The following is a 22,014-nucleotide window of genomic DNA, read 5'->3' as shown; positions in this document are numbered from 1 at the left end:
GTATCATCTAAAAGCACAGCACAAAGGGTAGAGGCTGGACATGTACGATAATCCAGTTTCTATTTAGGCACCTAATGAAATATTTTCAGGAATGCAGCACTCAAATGCTTCCAGAGAAGGACTTCACTGATGTGAACGGTGGACGCCGATGAAAGTCTTACCACATCACTTGAGAACGCTGCCGTCCATCACAGGTCCTTAGCTAAGTCTTAGAACGAAGGGACTGAGTAGGGAGGAAGCAGGCCAGCTTGATTTTCAGCTATTTCAGACGTACAATTTAAATTATTGCTGAAGATGTTCCAATACAAGCTTCCTTATTCAGGTGTGACTAAGCCGTTGTTACTACAACACATATAGGAAAAACTCCCTACAGCAGCAGGGCAGAAGGTTAACTTCAGCCTGCGATGTCTGATCTTAATATAAGATGTCAAAGCATCACCATCTGAGACTGCTCAGCCTTTCAAAGACAAGGTTCAGAGTTACACTTAAACGTTCAAAGAAAAGCATATAGACTCAGGTTAGTAATTCTGACATTTTTTTCCATTATTCCAGGAACATATATAAGAAACAAACAGACGAGCAGGTGAACACTTGTCTCTACAAAACAGCAATCTCTACATTTTGTGCTTCAGCAGTGTAGTCCAGAAAGACTAAAACCTTGTGACAAAGTATAAAAAAATCCTGAAAGTTTAAAAATTCATTATTCATCAATTATCATCATTTAAAAAAACCAAACCCTCACATTTTGCCTAATAAGAGGTCAGTGTTTAAGAATACACTTGCATATTACTGAACATCTTTGAGCAACATGCACAAAATTATAACACAGGTGGCAGTAAAACATCCAGTGCTGTTTTAATACTACCAGAAATGCTGGGAACCAGTACAAATTAGTTACAAAACAATAATACTGACAGTTTTGCATATCTGTTAAGTTTAGTGAGGTAACGTTGGTACTTTAAAAACTCACACCACCTCTGCACTGCTTGTTTTTATTGCTGAATTAAATATTAATACTGAATATGATTTTTTTTAAAAAAAACTGCACTGCACCCCAGCACATCTTAACATTAAGAATAGGATTTCTTAGTTATCCCAATGCTACTACCCAGCACAATGCCCAAATTCAATTAATACTTGTACAGGAAAATTCTATTTGAAGAAACTCTCAAACCACTGGAGTCACCTGCTACATGATGGAGTGAAAAAAAAATTTATACAATAAACATTATTTTAGGTTCTCTTCAGTGTTGCCTTTTCTATGAATTTAAAGAAAATAAATACTGCCACCAAAAAAAAAAAAAAAATCCCCCCTTCTATTTTCTAGGTAAAAGTTTTCTTATAAGAGTCCACAAGTTAATAAATAGTCCCATTCCTTTTTCCTTCCAATGGAGTGCGGGTAAAGTGCAGTGGGAAGCACCTGGTAAGCCCTCTGTCCGGCGTATGGCTTTGTTAGATGCGGAGCTGGTAGCCCACCTCGTTGAGTGTAGCCAGGTCTCCTTTCTTGTCCACCACTGCAGGCCTGCGAGCAGAGGAGGGAAGAGGCCGCTGCTCACCAGCAATCCCGCACCGCCGCGTGGGAGCTGAGAGCGCAGTTCTCAAATCGGGAACGGTTTACTTCAAAACGGGACTGACTAAATGTAATTTTCTAATCACACACACGATCCTGCTGAATTTGTCGCATCAACTAGTGCGATCGAGCTACTCCGTGGGTCGCCTCGGAAGCCACGTGCCAGCGAAGAACAAGTCATCCCAATCTGGGCTCTGTGATCTGAGCCTGGGAGCGCCTCTCTCCCTCTGGCTGAGAGAGGGCCTAAATGAGTAGCTGAGATGAGACACATCCCACCTGCGATCTGCCCCAGGGCAGGACTCTGGCTTTTAGGATAAAGTGGAAACTGCTGACAGCAAAGAGGCAAGAGAGACAGCCTATCACATAGCCACAGCGTGTTGTCTCTCTGAACCTGCCCCTTTCTCTTGGCTAGGTCTGTACAAAGGGCTAGAGCCCACCAAATAGAAACCACAAGATGAACTCCCTTCAGTCTCCGGGCATCTTATATTCTGACACAGTCCAGCCATTCACTTAAGTAATGACACATACACATATGCTGTTAGGTCATTATGCTCTTAGGAGCACCTCTCCTATGAAGACAGGCTAAGAGAGTTGGGGTTGTTCAGCCTGGAGAAGAGAAGGCTCCAGGGAGACCTTCTAGCAGCCTTCCAGTACCTAAAGAGGGCCTACAAGAACCTGGCGAGGGACTATTTACAAGGGCATGTAGTGACAGGACAAGGGGCAATGGATTTAAACTGAAAGAGGGGAGATTTCAATTAGGTCTGAAGAAGAAATCCTTCACTCTGAGGGTGGTGAGGCAGTGGAACAGGTTGCCCAGAGAAGTTGTGGATGCCCCATCCCTGGAAGTGTTCAAGGCCAGGCTGGATGAGGCTTTGAGCAACCTAGCAACCTGATCTAGCGGAAGGTGTCCCTACCCATGGCAGAGGCGTTGGAACTAGATCTTTAAGGTCCCTTCCAACTCAAACCATTCTAGTTAGCAACAACCTGAACCAAATGAAACCTTGAGATTGAGCAACCATTCTCTCTGTATAGAGCAAACAATGGAAAAGCCCCTACAACAAAGTTGGCAAACTGAAAGTCCTGGTGATTTATAGTCCATGGCAGTGTCTAATCTGGGAGCTTAATTCAGACTCTTAGCTGTTTTCACATTAAGCCTTATGTTTGCTTTTCTAAAGAAAAACATTGTCTAAAATACACATTTCTCCAAGCACACTCTACAGCATGTCCGCTTCACTTGCAAAAACTCTGCTAAAGCCCAAGTAGTACAGCAGGGAGCTGGTAACAGCTCCAGTGCTTTCCTACAGCTCCTCAGACCTGGTTTCCAGCTCTTGCGCTTGCTCTTTGCTCACTGGGCAGCAGATATGACCTGTGAGTTTGCCCACGCGAGGCTGACCCTTACCTCCTCCTTGCACACTGCCTGCCTGCTTCTGCCAAAGCTGCTGCGGGCAGCCAGCGCGGCCGTGGGCAAGGCAGCGTGCAGCAGGCAGGCTGTCAGCCAGGGAAACCCCTGCCCAGCCTCTGGCACGCTGCTTCGTGCAGGCGCCAACCTAAAAGCTGTACCGCTGCAGCCCGACGAGGTGGGGATGTATGGCTTACATACATACACACATACGCATGTGCGGCAGAGCCTCAGAAATGTTTTTGAGTTCTTTGATTCAATAAGTGAATTTTTATTTTTATTTATTAATAACAACCCCATCATCCTCCCTGCAGTACTGCCCTGCACCTTGCCTCGTGTTTGTCTCAGTTTGTAAGTACTTCAGAGAAGTGAAGGAGTCTTCACTGGTCTCTGTCACTTGCAGGAGGGGATCGCACCTGAAGAAGTCATTGTAAGACAGTTTGGACTTTTCCACTTTATTCTGTCAGAGCAGATGAGATTTGACGAGCCAGAAAACAAGTTACAAGCTGCATCCCTCAGAGCTTGTGTAGGAGCCGGAGACCAGCAAGAGATGCGCTGTATGTTCCAGAGTGTCCTTCTTTCCTCCCTCCATCAAATTTAGGGATCCTCTTTCCTTCCCACCCTTTTCTTCCTCCCTCCCTTTAATTAAAGCCAGAATACAGTTTTAATTAAAGTACGCCTGGCTGGTTCTACCTTCTCTGATTATCCAAGAGAGAGGGGGAGTCACTGCACACCCAATTCTCTAGCTTGTAGCTTCAAACAGACTGTCCTCCATAAGGTTTCTCTTCAGGGTTTTAGGAAAAGGCAAGGATTTGTTGAAGCAGAGGCATCGCAGCTCCTACTCACCTTAGCTGGCAAATGACCTGACATCAAACATCTCCTCTGAAGCAAGGGACCTCTGCTGTACTGGCCCATCAGATCGCACCTCCTGTCCAAAGTGCCGTGACGATAAGCACATGAATTAACCCTTGCATAGCTGCTGAGTACACAGTATTCATGAGTTGTCTGCATTGGATCTGCCTCACTTTGCACAGCCTAATATAACCTAATCCTAATATAACCCTGCACCTTTGCACATCCTAACGTAATGGACTAACAGAATCTTCCTTTCAACAGCTAAATTAGGCCAGAAGCACACAGGGCCAGTGTTGCTGTGGCACTCAGAGCATGCATGTGTTAAGCCTCAGTATGAAATTAAAAGGAAACAGATCTGGTGAACTGACATTTAGGAGCAGAGATTGCTTCGGGCTGCCACATGATGCTCCCTCCCAAACTCATATCAACACTCCCAAACCCTCCAGCTTCAAGCACTTCTATTGAGGACAAAGCTCTGCATTGCCTGTTCCAGCACAGTGGGTTGCAATTTACTGCACCCTCCTGCTTTAGGATTTCGGAGGATGGACAAGCAAGCATAGTAAGGCTTCAGACTTACCAGACAGATTCACACCACGCTATATCCTCTTTATTCCTCCTGCCTGCTGGCCAACCTTAGCGGGATCACACCAGCTGTGGACTAAGAGCACATGGACTGTTCCATACCTCAGTTAACGAGCTGCAATTTAACGACACGCCGGTCTCCTAGACAGGCACGTACTGCTTATTGCATTGCCACCCGTGTCCTGTAACGTACCCTATCTGCCCTGTAGCTGTATTTCCAGGCTAAAACACTATCAGAGGCTTGCTAGCGGCCACCACGGGCATTTAACCAAAAAACTAGTACGGAACCAGGATGAGAAGTTAAAGGTTTGAGGCTGTGAAATCCACTTCTGTCCCTAAGCACCGCATCAGCCTTTGTCCTTCAGAAACAATCCAGCAAAGACATTCCGGTTCACCATTCCAGTTCACATATTTTTCACTGGGGGATTTCTCCCAGCAGGCCCATATAATTTTATTGTTGACAGAAGCCAGGCTGTAATAACAGCTTGTCATCAGCAGGTGAAGCCTTTCAAATGAATGTGTTATTCAGCCGCTGCCAGCTCACGCTACAGCAAAACACTACTCTCCCCCTCCCCTGAAAGCTCTAAAAAGCTGTAATTACAGCATGTGACTAAGAGATCCACAAAGAAACAAAACACAGTGTTGATAAGCACGGCCAGTCTTTAGCTAGGATTTCAGCCTAAAGCCTAGCAAGCCTGAAAGTCTTTCCTCTTCTGCGTGTAACACAAAGGCCTCTCACTGCAACTAGGTTCTCAGAGATCCATCAATACGCAGAGGAAAATACTCAATTTCCTCTCTTGTATTTCTCGCCCCGCGTCAACCACTGTACATGCTGGTTGCATCATTCAGCTCATCCCTGATGAGGGGATGCCATTCCCCCTTCAGGTCTCGCTGCACCTCCTGTTGCAGAAACCAACAGATGTCAATTTTGGAAATGAAAGGGTTTTATCATCAGCAGGGAACTCCCTACAGCAGCACACTCCTCTGCAGCATCACTCCTGCCAGGGCAAAAGAGCAATTCTCCCCCGTGCTCTCATGAGACCCCAACTGAAATACTGTGTTCAGCTCTGCGGCCCCCAACATAAAAAGGACATGGAGCTGTTGGAGCAGGTCCAGAGGAGGGCCATGAAGACGATCGGAGGGCTGGAGCACCTCTCCTATGAAGACAGGCTGAAAGAATTGGGGCTGTTCAGCCTGGAGAAGAGAAGGCTCCAGGGAGACCTTCTAGTAGCCTTCCAGAGCCTAAAGAGGGCCTATAAGAAAGCTGGAGAGGGACTTTTTACAAGGGCATGTAGTGATAGCACAAGAGGTAATGGCTTTAAACTGAAATGGGGTAGATTGAGATTAGATCTAAGGAAGAAATTCTTCCCTCTGAGGGTGGTGAAGCACTGGAACGGGTTGCCCAGAAAAGCTGTGGATGCCCCATCCTGGAAGTGTTCGAGGCCAAGTGGCTGAGGCTTTGAGCAACCTGATCCAGTGGAAGGTGTTCCTGCCCATGGCAGAGGGGCCTTGGAACTAGATGGTCTTGAAGGTCCCTTCTAACCCAAACTATTCTATCCTTCTATGATAAAAGGCACAGGCAGCCTTCGAGCCACCAGCACCATTGCACAGAAGCATCATTTTAACATCAGGAACCCAGTTATTCTCCCTGGCATTGCTTTTCTAACAGAGAGCAGCCTTTTGGGTCCGCTCAAGGGCCCTGGGCCTGCCAAAAGCTCCTTCACTGCCCTTTTCCTTTCAAGTGTACTGGCCAGGCTCACAGGGGAAATGCGCAGGACCCACCGGGCTGTCACGCAGCCACAAAGCATGTGCTGCAAGAGCTCTCACCTGCTTTGAGATGCTTCAATGCCTTCCACCAAAGCAGAGATGAAAGTCCCGTGCGTGGAGTGGTCTCCTGGTCCCCACATCATGCTATAGCTAGGGCTTGGATCTTCTATCATGGTGGCCCAGTGTTTATTTTAGAATAACGTATAATTCTCTCTAGATGCAGAGCAACACAGCAGGACTACCGAGCAGGTGACAGGTGCTGAAGCCACTGCAAGGCCACCAGTACTTCGCTTGTCTTTCTGTTCTGGAAAAGCAAAGCTGCCAAGGAGGAAACAGCCACTGCAGAGCAGCCACATGCCCAGCAGCTCTCTTAGGAAACCAGCCCAACTGGCAAGTCTCCAAGCCCAGCGAGACTCACTCTTCTCTCCAGACATATGTAATCCACTCCAGCAACTACAGAAGCGCTATCAGAAACCTAAAGATGAAACCATCTCTCAAAGTCAATCTAGGAGGCGAAAAAGCCTGGAGTAGCCGGGCCCATTACAACTATAATTATCCATGCGCTAAACAAGGAACTCTCGGTGATGAAGTCCAAAGTACGGCATCAAGGACTGAGTGTGAATTCACATGTAAAAATAAAAGCCTGCTGTGAAATCATCTGCTGCTACAGTATCTTGAAGTTATCTTTAGAAGGTTAGTCTAATGTCTTTGTTAGCTGCTTTAAAATAAATAAATAAGTGCTGAGACAGTAGTCTGGGAGCCTATTTAAAAAGCAACGATCATAAATATGTGACTAATCCGGGTTACGTATAGGCTTTCACAGTTGTCAGCTTCCTGGCATGAAGCAGTACAGCTAAAACTCAACTCTTCCACATCTAAGGTATGGGAGTCTGAATTGCCAGTGGCTGTAAAAGGCCTGTGATCTGGAAGCTCAGTTTTTTCCATTTAGAGGTACTGCATGGAGTTAGCCCATCCCTCCCCTCACAATTAAAGAAAAACTATTAGCTACAACAGACAAGGGAAGCCGTCTGGGTGTTTTTAAGCTGATTAAAATCAAAGAATACAATACAGGTGATGTTTCCACTTTGGCAAGAAGAGAAAAGGTTTACTTTTTCACCATCCCTGTAAGTCAGACAGCCCTCAGCAAAAACCACTCCATCAGAACAGCTCTGTATGAAGGCTTGTCACAGAGAATACAATTTCTGTCTCAGTGATCGTGTCAGCAGGGCACCCCACCACCCTAAGCAGATACATCCTCCTATTTTTAACATCTATGTCTGAACACCCTTAAATTTCATCAAACTAGTTTCCTTCCTGCACAGGTCCCCTGCACACCAGCTAGGTTCATTTCTCCAGAAAGTGGACTGTACAAAGACTGAAAAAAGAAAAAGTGAAACCCACATTTCCACTTTCACAGTCATCCAACACCCTGTAGAATTTAACCAAGCAAAGGCCATCGGGGCCTCCGAGGACACCACACGGAGGGGCCATTGGGCAGCAGTGAACACAGCAATGCCAAGGCATCAGCGGTACCGGCAGCTTCTGGAGTTTTCCTACATATGCCAGTGCACACATGTAAGTTTTGTACAGCAAAATAATACGTCATCACCCTCAACTTCTGACCCACCAGTGATGGCAGCAAGAATACTCACGATTTGTCTCTTCTGCATGCGCGTCTCTGAGGGCTGGCTTGCCTTCGGCGAGGGGACAACGACTTACCCCGTGATCTCTCTTTCACTGGAGAATGGGCACTTGAGGGTTTCAGAATCTGTGAGAGATGGAGGAGGGAAGGAAAAGGTGTTTAATATAGGCAATGATTCACTGAAAATGAAAAATAAAAATAAAGGGCCTCATATAGCAGCAGGGACAGCATACAAAGAGCCTTTAGTCCTTTGGGGCTTATTCAAACCCTGCCCAGGTTAAGAGGAACCCAAAGCTGTTATCATGTGATAGCTGTTCGGGGGTCCCCTGCAAAAATTAGTTCCCAGCTAAATAGGTCTCATCCACAGCTTTCTTCAGAACTGGCAAGAGCAAGGGATAAGAAAAACAGCTTCGAGCCTCAGCTGAAGGAAACTCATGCAGCTAAATGGCCCTCTCCGGCTTTCCTCTCCACAGATGCAGTCGTCACCCAGGCTGGCATTTGAACTCTGTGTGACTGGGGAGTTTTCAGTAGGTCTCCAACTTGCTCGCATTCCCCAGGCCCTCCAACCTTAGAAGTCCATCAGCATGACACTCACACTCCAGGCTATTTTTAAGACCTGATCCTCCAAAGTCAGCCCCCTCACAGCGGGAACCCTCTGAATCAAGTGGCTCAAATTCTGAACTAACTCAAGGGAAGAATCAGATGCAGGGCCTTCAGCCTTCAAGGGCTCAGGGCTGTGATCCTGCCCTAGAGGATCCTGACCCAATGTCACAGCTCAGCACACACATAGAGCTGGTCCCTCTATCAAAACCAAGTACTAAGTTCAGTAAGTCACCCACCCATATGGACTTCTTCAACTAGAGCCTGCTTCAGCTGTTTCCTCTCTAGATGGTATTAAAAGTGCATAAACAGAAAAGACGGTGGGGGAGAAAAGCTTCATTACATCTGTAATCAAGCACACATGCTTAAGGTGACAGTTCGGTACAAGTCGGCCCTCAAAACTCCTTGGCAGGGCAGGAGACGTGGCAGCGGGACGTAGGGGCTACGATGCCACTGGCAACACTGACCTCAAGGTCAGGGCGAGAGAACAGGTGCCTCAGCCAAACAGGCACGCGGCTGCTACGTAGAAGCCATTCCTCAGCAGGGCAGGAGACGGGAACCCAAAATAACTTGGACGCGATGCCGCATGCCTCTCCACAAGAGCCAGCCCCATACTTAGCAACACACCTGCTCTGCTCCTACTGCCAGCAGCAGGCTGGAAAGGAACCAAATTCCCTTCCGTCATGACCACAACCAGCTCCTCGCCCACGCCAGCCCCAGAGGCATGGTCAGGGACACCCCTCATCCCCAAGGGCAGGCAAACCCTCCAGCCCCCTGGCAGCCTGCCCTATCTCCTCCTCATTTCCCTCCAGGCTCTTCAGTCCAACCAGCCAGCGGGAAAGAACCAGCCTGTCAGGGACTTTCTTTCCTCACCCTTTCCATGTAACCTACTTTGTGATTTAGCCAAGGGTGCTGGGCATCAGGTGGCGCAGGGCAAGCCCATCAGCATGCCCTCCAAGGAGAAGCAATCACTGACACGGCTGTCCCATGGCACCTCTCACAGCTCAGGTGCAAAGAGCAGAGATCCCTACCTGCGACCAGGCCACCCACCCCACCAGCTCCACCCCATGCACATTGGTTCTTCATAGCCACCTTCTTCTGGAGTCAGTGAGAAAAGCAAACTGCGCAATAGCTCCTTGATGGCCAGGGATGGGTATGGGTTCAAGAGTTTCCCAGGCTGAAGGAGAGATCTTTGAACTAAAAAATAGCTGTAAGGGCTTGAAAACACAGCTAGCCCTGTGGGAGAACCACTGAGACAGATGTAAGCACACCCCCAGCCCACCCGATACCACCTTAATCTCAGGCCAGAGTCAGTCTTCTGACATGAAGCAAGACCAACCTCTGCAGCATGGGACAAGGCACACACACCTCCAAGTGCACCACTCAGGCGCACGGACCTACCTTCATCCTCATATCCCTGGCAAACTTCTCCAGCTCCTTCCTGACTTCTGTGCGCATCATTTTGGATACATTGAGGACCAGCTGTTTCCACTCGATGGGCTGAAAGCTGTGCGGCTCATGTGGGACGTATAATCCGATTTTTACTTTTTTGACTGAATGCAAGTACTTTTTATAGGAGTCTTCAAATTCAAAGATGAGGTCGCTCAGAGTTCGGTAAGTTAGAGGTTTGTCCATCAGATCTGATCGTCTGCTCATGCCCAGCGAGCCGTATCGGCCGTTGCAGTAAATCCCAAGCACCACATGATGAAAATAGTTCCCTGAGAAGTGGGTTTTAAAGCTGATGGGGAATCGTTCCACGGAGGGCTGCCCGTTCGTTAAGTATCTGGTGTGCACTGCATCAAGGCAACAACAGTGCTGGGATGGGAAGGGAGCCCACACAATCACACCTGAAAGACATCTTTAGCGGGTGTTTTTAACTGCCAGAGCAAGCGCTTTCTTGCAAGCACCAATTTATTCTCGCTGTGCCCCAAAAACAGTCAATGCTGCCAAAGCCCATTTCACTGCTTGGAGAATAAGATGCAATGGTTCAAGCAGGGAAGGGCCTGAGTCTTATCCAGGCTTGTGGGGAAGGAAAAAAACACAGCAGTGTTTAGGTCAGCACATCAGAAGAGACCCCGCTCTTCCCAGACCTGTAAGAACTCTCCCATTTGACACCAACATCAAACTCCCATGTTCCCAAAAGGCAACAGTGTTTCCCTCCATTTCATGCTGGAGCTTGGCACAACTTAGGTGGCTGATCCTCGTTTTCCCACATCTTCCAACAGTACAAAAAAATCTGAATTTATTTCTCTCCAGGGTGACAGTCTGCCTTTCCATCTGTGAACTGGCCCTCGGCGTGGCCACTCCTCATACAAGAGTGTTTTTGCATGTTAGCCTTGTAACATGTTGCTGAAACAAACCAAGTAAAGCTCCCAGGTGGATAATTAATTAGATAAGCCCAGAGACACGGGCAGGAACAAACGCTTTTAAAGAGCAAAATGTGTCCCCTGAATCACTGGCTGGCCATTTCAAACGCGCACGTGCAGAGGCCAGGGCCAAGCTCCATAACAGCGTAGTAGGTGATCTCAGAGGGCAACTACATGCAGGTCCGGGTCGTCTCCTCGGGAGGCTGCTGGCCTGTGCCAGTTGCCAGTGGGAGGAGAGACTGAGATTCCCTCACGAAAGCAGGTCTGCGTCAGCACCTACGTCGCACGTGGCTCCCTGCTGCTAATCCCTGGACAGCTGAAACCTACCCTGGCTCCACATGCTGACACCCGGCCCCCGGGACAGCAGGTGCCCTTCCCCTCTGCAGCTGAGGCTCCCACCCACGCCCGGGGAATGAAGGAGGGATGACCAGAAAAGGCTGCAGCAAGACACTCCAGCCTGGGGTTTCTCCAGCCAGAGGCACCTGCTGTAATCCCAGAGCCAAACCCGAAGGCAGATGCCATCAAGGCAGTTGGTCAGGGTGGTGCCACTACAAAATAAACTGCCCAAAGGGCAGCACTGCTAGGATAGCATCAGGGCAGTATGAAGAACGGAAGAGTGAAGTTGGTTCCTGCTGGAGCTGCAGGAACTGGCTCAAACCAGAGTCCTGCTCTGGGGATCACCAGCATCCCCTTCTCCCTCTACCCCGTGCCTAAAAAGGAGGTCTTTAACAGCAGCAAAAGAGCCACTGCACAGCTGAGATGCCCTGGGATGTTACTGCAGCCAGCCTTCCTCCCCTGTCTGCATAGCATGGCTGCCTGACAGCTGCTGGGAAAGTGAGAACACAAAAAGCCTTTGTACCAATACCAAAACACACAATTCAGGCTCGGTTCTGGTTCTGCCCAGCCTGACACTCAACTTCACCACCAGTGCAACTCCCTGGGATGCTGACCCTCCACCCGCATCCCATATTTCACTTCTCTTTACAGACTTGCAGGAAAAGCATCCAGCAGCTTTATCTGTCTCTAAAGCATTTTCTCAAGGGAATATTTCACCCACCTGATGCTTGTTGAATTTCACATATTCAAACTTTTCCCCTTTAGGTGAATGCAGGAACCCACCAGTAAGAGATTAATGAACTGCCCAGAATGCGCAGAATGAGGTTGAGAGCAAGGAGTTAAGCCTCTGCACAAAAAAAAATGCAGGGAAAACACATTGGCAAAAATCTTTCAGAACAGCCACAGGGAAGCTTTTCGGTTCAACGTCAAACATATTTAACTGCATTCAGCACTAGATGTCATCAGCTTTAGCAGTCTGGAGAAAACGTATTAGAGGGTATAGGAATGGACAACGCTATGGGCCCTGCTCCTGGTGCACTTCAGTATCTGCAGGACAGTAAGTCTGGATGAGCGTGCGAAGCAGCGCACAGACCTCGCCACCGTGCACACAACCCCTCGTCCAGCCAAGGCTGCGTGCACCCACCTCTGCCCGTCTGCTGCCCCACCTACATCAAACACAAACACCCTGCAGCAATTGTCAAAGCTCACCCCGGCATCAACTACACCGGCACGAAACAGAAATAGCTCTACTGCCTTCAGTGGTCTCGCTGGATCGCTGTTGCATTAGGACTAGCTTCTCCAAGAAAAACCCCACACCGTTGGTAGAATAAGATTATAAATACACTGCAAGGTCAGAATGGGGCCCAGTGACATTTTATCAACTGGAAAACTCAGCCCACAGTCACCACGTTTAAAAGGTCACCTTGCTCCAGGTCTTAAAAGGAGTATCCTGCATACATCAAAGTCACGTTACAATAATTTGTGTCCTACAGACAGATTCTTGCAGAAGCCCATTGTATTTATCATTCTGTGTAACTGAAAAAGCAGTATCTTTTATTAACACCTATGAAGCTTTCAAACATCACCACTATTTTTCCCCCTCATTATGAAAGGGTTTTCTCTCTGCTCCCCGAGTGCCTTTCTATTAAGTCCACACAAAGCTTTGGTGGCCACCTGCCACACATACACACTTCTGCCATGAGGTCTGAGAAGTTGCAATTTAATCTCATTAAACACTAGGTAGGAGTAAAAGAATCTTTTGAGGATGGAAATTACCCACCATCAAATAACGCAGCAACAACCGCTGTGGAAATTAACCTTTAGGTACAGGTTGCTTCTGCTAAGTGACTAGTTAATGAGAGTCCCCACCCGAGATGAAACATGCAGCAAATGGGCTGGAAAGGCACGTCAGATCTTCCTCTCCATCCATGCAACACTATTATTTCTTTTCCTTTCGGCTCTGCCCAAGGAGAGCTGTATTGTGGCAAACAAAAGGCAACGACACAGCAATGCCGCAGTTGTAATCACACTTTTGAGCTGGGACTGTAACTGCAGGATGGAGAGTCAGGGAGTAAATTACATGCCACAAAGCACAAGCAGCGCAGAGCAGGAGAGGGCAAAAGCAGCTGTAACGAAAGCTCGGTGGCCTCCCGATCCCAGCTCTTCATGTAAAGCAAAGCAGCAAAAAAAAACAGCACTGAGGGATGCTGATCTCCTTGGAGATCACACAAGAGGGACACTAATCATCTAGCTGGCCACCTCTTGCCCCAGTGTCCCTGCTCTTTCCCCCCCTCCCAGGAAATGCACAAGGACAATACCTGGAGCTCCACCAGGGTCTCACAGGAATGGGTTGGTATGGCAAGTCCCCATCCCTGAGAGACTCCCAAACCCTGCCCACGCTGCCTCTCAGCTCTTCTGCAGCCTCATGCTAGTCCTTCAGTCTCAATTTCTTCCACTCCACAGAGACACTAATGCCTGCCAGCCAGGGCTGCGTGTATTAGGCAACTGATGAATTCTGCTCTCGTACCCCAGGGGCTGATTTTGGAAGAAACAGGTTCGGGTCAAAAGAGTGTGAGAAGAATTGGGTCTGAAGCATACAACATGATTTGGGGGTGACAGGCCACTGGCGTAAATCAGTATGGCTCTATTAACAAGTAGGCTTTCTTGAGCACACCAATACTGTGAGCAGCCTGTAGAAAGGGCCAGATTTCCCATGCCAGCACACAGCTCCTACAGATCTGCAAGTCGACACAAGCACACCATCTTCTGAGCCACAAGTTGTGCTTCCCATAGTCCCAGCACTTCCACCACCCAGTCTCACACACATCCTAGCTTGGGTATTGCAGAGACTTTCAGATCCCAGACACAAATCCAAGCAAGGCTTGGGACACAAAAACTACACTTTGGCCACCACCATGCCCTCCTTGGGCAGCAGGGCAAACAAGGAGTAGCATCCTTAGTCAGTTCAAAAGACAAGGGGAGAATTAGTCAAGGTGTTGGCTGAGTCAACCCCTTAGCTTTAAAACTCTGGAGCAGAAAGCATCTGGATGGGTTTTCTTTAAATCTGCTCACACAATGACTCAACCAATGCCCTTCTGTGGTTTGTTTGGGTTCGTTTTTTTTTTTTTCCCACCTCTTGGTGAACTCTAACATCAAAAAAGTCTCACAAAGAAGTCCCAGCATCTTCCTCCCAAGTAAAGTCCCTTCCCCACATAGATGTCCCACTGCGGAGGCACAGAGCAGTTCCCAGCTAGAAGAAAGACTTGAAGCCCTTCACGTTGTTTTATTTGTCAGCAGCAACTTTTAGAAAAAACGTTCTCTTGCATTTTTTATTTTATCATTAATAAATAATGGAAGCAGGATCTTTCCCTGTGCCAGCACTATGGCTTCAGTCTTCGCATATTTCTGGAAATGGGTCTTAGCAGCTGATAGCACCTGCCAGATAGCAGCTGGCTCCGCTGGCTAGGTGAGCTCAGGCTACTTGCCACCAGCAGTTTTCCCACCACTGCTAGGAAACACAGCCAGTTGAATAGGAGGCAAGGGGACACACTGCAAGGACCTCAGCCCACCTGCTTCTCAACCAGCTTCAGTGGGAGTTTAGCTGGGGGAAAAAAACCTGATGCCTTTGCCAAGCTGACAGGCAGCAACTGTGCAAAGGGTGTACTAACAGCAGGTGAGGAGATGAGTGCCACCCCTGCACCATGCCCTCTCCCTGCAGCACCGACAGGGACCCAGACCTGCAGATACACACCCAGGGGCAGGGGACATGGGGAGACCCTCCTCCTCACAGCCCTGAAGGAAAACAGCCCAAACGTAAGTCAGTGCAGCGAGGCCCTGCAGGGCCCACAGCAGCTTGAAACAAACCAAGACACGCACAGGTTTCGGATGTAAATGCTGGCATCATTTGACCACACCAGCCTGACAGTGCTGATGCCCAAGGAGGTCTAAGCACCCAGCTGTCCCAGTGCCCAGACTCACAAGTGCGTCTCCTCCAGCTGCAGGAAGACCCAGCACCATGCCTGACACCTTCTGGTGTCTCCACTACAAGTCCCACTCTGCCTTGCAAACCAAAGACAAAAAAGGGAAAGCCAGATGAACCTGATATTGAGCAAATGTGCTAATCAGTTTGTTATTTATTAGTTTGAAATTCTCCCTTGTTTAACTCAGACAAGATGACATCGCAGTGCTTCATGTCTTAAGAGCCCAACAAAGGTGTTTTTAGCTGAAGTCTGGTCAAGAGGATCACAGAAAGCCACAGGGTGTCTTGTCCACTCCTCTCCTGCCACTCGCAAGGGCTCGGGAAGCGTGAGGAGGCACCCTGAGCCATCATGGCAGGCTGTGCCACTGGGCATGAGCAAGCTGGAGGGGATGAGAGCAGGCTGAGAGGAACAAGGAGGCAGCTTTGTTTACACTAGCAATGCTGAAGCCGCTAGCTCAGAGTGAGGAGGTGGAGCAGGAGGAAAATAAACGTCATACTTCAAAACTGTCAGATAAGGCTTCAGTAAAAACAGAAAAACATTTTTCTGAGCAACCAAGCAACTGCTCGCAACATCAGAGGGCCTCCGACCACTGGCTGTAAACACTTGGAGAAGTTTCCAACCACAGCCTGGAGTCAGATGGCATTTCTCACAGACTCCAGGAGTACTGAGATCCCAGGTTTGGGATTGCTTACTATGAGGCAGAGTATTTCTGAGCCCACATCTGGATGTCATCTGCATGGAGAGGCCAGCTTCTCCCTGGCAGCTCCAGTGCCCTCAAAGAAACAGCTCAAGCAGCTGGCTCTGCCTCCCAAAGCAGGACTGTCAGGTCATCATGGCTCATTTTGTTCTCCAGCGTCTGGCTGCAGTCTGAGCTGACTGGCTTAAGTTTAGAGTGTGACAATAGAAGAAATTAAAAGCTCTCTCCCAGCTCTTCCTGGCTACCAGAGGGGCTTTCAAGCAGGACTCTTCTTGCCCATACTTCAGTTAGCAAGTGGGTCAAGCTGTGGACAAGTACGCAGGAGGCAAAGAGGGGCACCGCGGGGACATCGATATCCTGAAATGACTGTGGCAAGAAACTCCCCACTACTGAAAACACTCACTTCCAGCCCAGGAACGTCTCTGCTAGGCAGGAGGAGCAGGATGGGCCCGGGTCTCCAGCAACGATAAACATCATCCACTGATTAAATGCACAGAAGGCACAGTGCAGAAGCTATTCGATCACGTCTCCCTCCTGAGGCACTTCTGCTCTCCTCTTCCTTGTTTAATGATATTATTGGATGAGAGGAGGCCTAATGCACTGCGTGGGTCTGTCACCTCACATGAACTCGGAGAGGCACACTGAAGGCAACAGCAGTGAGTTATGCTCACTCGACACAGACATGCTCTGCGAGACTCCCTGAGGACGGACGCACTGTGCCACTTCCCTCTCCCCCTCTGATACTTTGCTCTCCCCACTTAATAAAGTGAATACAGCATGGATAAAATTCCCTTGGCACTTTTTTGGTTTACTATTCCCTTTGTTGAGCACAAGTCCTTTCCATCCTTGTTGAGAAAGAACGGGCTGAACACACCATCACTCAGCTGATGATGTGTTCAGCCAGCTACACAGAGAAGAGGAGCCGTGCAGACTGCTGCAAAATAATATTGGAAGATATGTATGATCTTTTGGTCATCTCACAGCCCCTGTTTCCTCGGTGAGTGCAGACAGGGTAGCTCAGTATTTTAACTCATTGCCTTATAAAAACATTTCAAGATCTAGTGCGAAGGCAATTAGGCAAAACTTAATTGTGCACCAAAAGGGATTACAGAAGCATTTTATAAGAAGTTGCTTAGTAAAAGGCAATTGCACGAGCCAGCAAGCAGCTCAGTTAAAACGACATCTCGCTAAGCTGCTCTGCACAAGTCAGCCTTTGACTGAAGGCTCACGCCGAGGGTCCGCTGTAGTGGGCTGTGCTCTTTTTGGTATCCAAGCAACACAGCAAAGCCTGCCAGCACACAAATTACAAGCAGTACTTTATTTCCAGAGACAGAGAAGGGAACCAGAGGTTAATACACACACGCAGGGATGCTCAGCTCAGGCACATGTGAAGACATTGGTTTGACACTCTGGAGAGGGTAAGCGCATCTCTTATCTGGTAACTGCCTGACCTTGGAAAGCAAGTCGCAGCTGCTGGACTCACTGTGTCCACATCCAGAGGGCAATGCTGAAGATCGAAATCTCACGGCTGAGAAAAATCAGCAAACTTCTCTGTGCGCTGTTACAAAGACGTCTCCCAAAAACCCACATGGTGCACAGGCAGCACGGCACCACAAGGTTCTGCATGGACACGGGCTTCGTACTGGTCACTTTGAAAAGCACACACATTCAGACAGCACATCCACTCACCTCTGCTACACTCTTTGTATCCCCACACCTCAAGCAAAATACTTCAGTTCTATATTGCATGGATCTTTTAAACTTTAATGCATCTGTTACTGGCATACCATCCCAGCAGATAGCCCCTGTTCTCACACAGGAGACTTCCCAGACAGCAAGTAGAAGTCATAGGAAGACAGGCCTGTCCCATACCTCCCCCTGCCTAAGCCTTCTCATGAGGTAATCTCAATTAAAAAAGTTTTCCATAAACATTTTTTTAAAAACAAGCATCTAGACTAGAGACAGAAAGATTCATCCAAACCTTAAAAGTCCAAAGAAACTTTAGATGACACCAAACAGTATAAACCATAGCTTTCAACTATCTTGCTTCTCTCACCACCCGAAGGAAAAAAGTGAACAATTCAGGTTTGAGGCAAGCTGAAAAAAAAACTCTCTCCAAATGAAAATAAAACGGCCAAAACTCAGCAAGAATACTTCTACATTATAATGCTCATCTGTTCACCACTAATCACCCTCTGCTCGTGTATGTAGAATAATTGATTCAGTGCTAGAAATACAGCACTAGAAGCCACACTGACACTTCCAGTACTGCAGAGCAGTATCAACTTACCGTCATTTCAATCATTATTACCCCCATTCCTTTGGTCCCCAAATAGTTTGGGACACAACCCTGCCACAAGGTCAAGCACAACAGATCCACTGACATAATTTCTGTTTGTGGGAGGGCATTGGTTTGAGTCTCTTGCTGACATCAAGCCCCGGGACCCCCATCCCTCTCACTGCACGCAGATCCTCCCAGAATTTTGCAGGGGAAGCCCTGTCAGCCAGAGCCACCTTTCAGACTCAGACCTGAAGCTCATCCCTGGCACAGGGGGAGCCAAGCGCAGCCACAAGCAGCACCTGGTGCACACCACAGACCTCCTAGCACAGCAAGGGCCGCAGCCAGCATCAAGTCTCACACACCACACACAACACTTGCTCAGCCCACGTCCCCTTCCCACTCCCTCTCATGAGCCAACACCGGGCACTACCTGCCGGGCTCTGCCAGATGCTTCTCCCACGAGAGGGGGCAGCAGCAGCAAGCAAAACACCACTGAGATATGTCAGAAGCTCGGGCTTTATTTTTGGTTGGGTTCTTGTTTTGTTTTAAATCAAACTTGATCAGTTGTGGCAAGATGTATCCGGCATACAATTATTCCTGTAACTCTGCCCTACCCTCCTCTAGTGTTTTAGGATGACAGGGGTTAGGTAACCAGTGAGAGCACAAGAGGGTCAAGAAGCAAGTCAGTCTCTAAATGAAAATAGTGTTGTGTGGGTTTTTTTTTTTCTGAGACTGAATAGGAAGCAAGCATTATGTTAAGGTAAAGCTTAAATGTTTAACTATAATGCCCAAATGTTTCTGTACAGAGCACATCTGTGGGCTGAGGGACAAAAACTAACATGATTTTGCTGTGTAAACATTAGACAAACATAGGACAGAACTTGTGTTCCTTAGGTGTTATCAAGCTCTGACAATAACTGACAGAGAAACGCTAACAAAGAAAACAGCAATTGCGTAGACAGATACTTACCTGGGCACTTTGGGTCAGATCCTGACCTTATGCAGATTATCATGGCAGGAGGCAAAGTCAGCACAGCCAGAGCATGACACTTGTGAACTGGGCACACAGCATCAAGCTCCTATCGACAAGCCTAGGCAATTCAGCAACTTGTTGATCAATACCACGGCAGTTCCCCAAGCTGCTGGCACTCACCTTCAGCTGCAATCATCTCAAACACTGTCTGGGAAGGGCAATGTATTAAACAGCACTGCAGTGGAAAAAGCCGCAGGAGTGTAAAAGGATACATCCCCAGGATAACTGCTTCAAGGCATTTGATAGGTAAGGACTCCCTGGTCATTTCTTTTGCTGTCTCCATTAACCTAGGATAGATACAAAAAGATTTTCAGTCCTTTCAGTTGGAGCAGTTGACAGGAATCAAAGGGTCCTCTCGTACACTGAGAGCCAGGTGCCTCCAGTTCTTATCTCAGCAAGCGCTGGTGAACTTGATTCTCCTCTTCAGTGACCTGCCAGAGCCCTGTTGACTTCTGGAGGATGACTGAAAAAAAAAAAAATAAAAAATGGGTGTTCAGCATCCCCTTGCCTTCCAGCCTCTGAAGATGGGTTGGAGGAACGCAGTCCTCTGCTTCATCAAGCAACTCCATGAGCATCACTTCAGAGGAGAAAGGATGGTCACATGATGGCCCCCTGAAAGCTACAAATGCCTCCATGAGCCTATAGCTATAGGTGCAAACAAGAATTTAATGCCTTTTTACCAAAGTCTACTCTGCAGAAAGTTCTACCAACACAGACACTTCACACCACTGCAAGCTGAGCTATCATCTTGCTGCTGCTCCTCACCTCCTGTGGAGCGGGAAAATGGTGAAAAACACAGGATTTCCTGCAGGAGTGCATAAAACTGTGCATGCTCAGGATCTTGCAAGTTCACAAAGTTTAGTTACTATCTGGACTCTACCTTTCGAGTAGAGTTATCTGACAGAGACAACACTGTGACAAGAAACAAGCAATCTATACTCAGCTTAGCTGAGAAAGCTGTCATGCCAGACTGACACCGCACCATCAACCAACCTCCTTCCACAAGATCCTGAAATCTTGGAAAGTTAGAAAAAAATAAAAATACTGGAAGGAGATTAAGAAAGGCCAGAAGAGCCATATTCAATGAAATACCATGAAAAAAAAAAGAAGCTAAAAACCAAACCTAAGGATGACTTCTATTTTGAAGTCTTCTCTATCTGTATCCTTTCCCTGAGAAGAGCTTTGTAAACAGACCCCTACTTTAAGGAAACACAACATTAAATTATAAAAATATTTTTATTAGAGGAGTTGATGAAAATATGCATCTGAAACCATTAGCATCTGTTTTTCCCACTTTCTAATTCACTCACCTCATGTATTTTAAACCTTGTATTAAGTGCAAATGGCAATACAGCTTCCACCACTATTACAGCCTGTCACAGCCATTCCGTGTCCCATTTAGCCAAGGCAGAAATTATCTTTTCATTTGTAAACAACCACCCTTTACACTCTGCCTGCAGTACAGAAGACAGATTAATGTTAGCCTGTCTCCTAAATGCTCACAATTGGCCACAGAAACCCCACTGCTGGAAGCAGGGAGCAGCTCTGGCGAGGGCACACAATGGGGCCCCTTCATTCCCCATAGTGGTTCCTCAGTGCTGGTCACAGCAGGAGCTGCTGCAAAGCCCCATCTCCATCCAGAGAAGTATTACATACGGATGATACATGGGAGATACCCACCAATAAGATGATTGACTGAAATTCCTGTCTTCTAACTCGGGGGGGGGGGGGGAAGGGTGGGGGAGAGGGGAAAAGGTCACGGCTGATTATGAGCATGTATCAGAGGCAAGAAAAAGCTCAAGTTGTAGAGCTATTTAGTGGCAGGCAAACACAGTAACTGCCTTGGAGCTGCCTTGTCACCATGTGCAGCATCAGGTCTCCTAACATCTGCTTTCATAAGCTCACTGCTGCCATGATTTCAAGGGCTGTCAGCATGGAGATAACATTAATGACTCCACAACCAGGGAGGGAGTCTTCAAAGTAATTGGCCTAAACAAGCAGTCAAATTACTACCGACTTATCTGTCACAGCAACACTCACGCTACTTAAATACTAAGTTGTATTTAACATACGCTCTGTTTACAAGCGACACTGGTGCTGGTTCTGGAGCACAGCTCTCCAGGATGCTATATAGTTATTAAGTCAGATTTAAATCTAATAGTAGAGGCATTTTGCTTGCTTAAAAACACACTGCCTGCTAGCGCATGGGTATCTCAGCTGTCTCTTCTGAGGCTAGCAGCAGCCCTCCCTTCCCTTTACATAGCATCATCAGATAGCTGGGCTCACAAGGGGTTCCAGGAAGCCCTCCTGTCCCACCCCCTGCTCAAAGCACCCAGGTCCAGGAGCTGCAGCAGGTGCTCAGTGGCCACCCGAGATCTGGCAGCTCCCGGCCTCCAGACCACGATGGTGATGAGGATCTGCTCAAGGGGAGCATTGGTCGGAAGGCATCACCAATGATCAGCCAACGGGTATCCATCTGCACCCACAGTGCAGGTTGTGCCCTCACAAACATCCGTCTCAGAGTCCTGGAGAATACTCCGCAAACAGTTTGCTTTTTCCTCTTCATTTGCAACACAGACCACAGGGTTTATGTGGATGACCCAGTTCAATAACCACCAAGAGAGCCTTTCTTCCACTTTTAACAAGCTTCAGACAAAGCATGGCATTAAACACCATGTTTGCATTGGAAGCAAAGCCTTTGGAGAATCCCCAAGTGACCGCTCTGCCCAAGGTAGCATAAGCCAAATCTAAATCACTCCTCTCAGATAATTTTCCAACCTACTTTTAACTGGTTTCTCAAAGGCTCAGGAACCCACCAGTTAATCTATCCTATATTTAACCTTGCACTTAAGAAGGTCCCCTAATGTTTAAACTAAATCTTTCCTTTTTTGCAATTTAAATCAGAA

At 47.8% G+C, this 22,014-nt stretch overlaps 1 protein-coding gene across 2 annotated transcripts in view; it reads right to left on the bottom strand.

Moving 5' to 3' along the window:
* Positions 1-1,452: 1,452 nt before the first annotated feature.
* Positions 1,453-22,014, bottom strand: part of VASH2 (vasohibin 2) — a 34,250-nt gene continuing 13,688 nt past the window's right edge. Inside the window, exons 4-7 of one of the 2 annotated variants that reach the window (XM_086629352.1) lie at positions 19,321-19,395; positions 9,817-10,198; positions 7,826-7,941; positions 1,453-1,522 (exon numbers count right to left, since the gene is read on the bottom strand). In XM_086629352.1, coding sequence (XP_086485478.1) covers positions 1,453-1,522; positions 7,826-7,941; positions 9,817-10,198; positions 19,321-19,395 — 643 coding nt within the window. The remainder of the gene's footprint in view (positions 1,523-7,825; positions 7,942-9,816; positions 10,199-19,320; positions 19,396-22,014) is intronic. The other variant, XM_086629359.1, reaches the window with a different exon arrangement.

Source organism: Tauraco erythrolophus, chromosome 2 (assembly GCF_009769465.1).
Source record: "Tauraco erythrolophus isolate bTauEry1 chromosome 2, bTauEry1.pri, whole genome shotgun sequence".
NCBI lineage: Eukaryota > Metazoa > Chordata > Aves > Musophagiformes > Musophagidae > Tauraco > Tauraco erythrolophus.
This window is presented reverse-complemented; position numbering and strand designations above follow the sequence as displayed.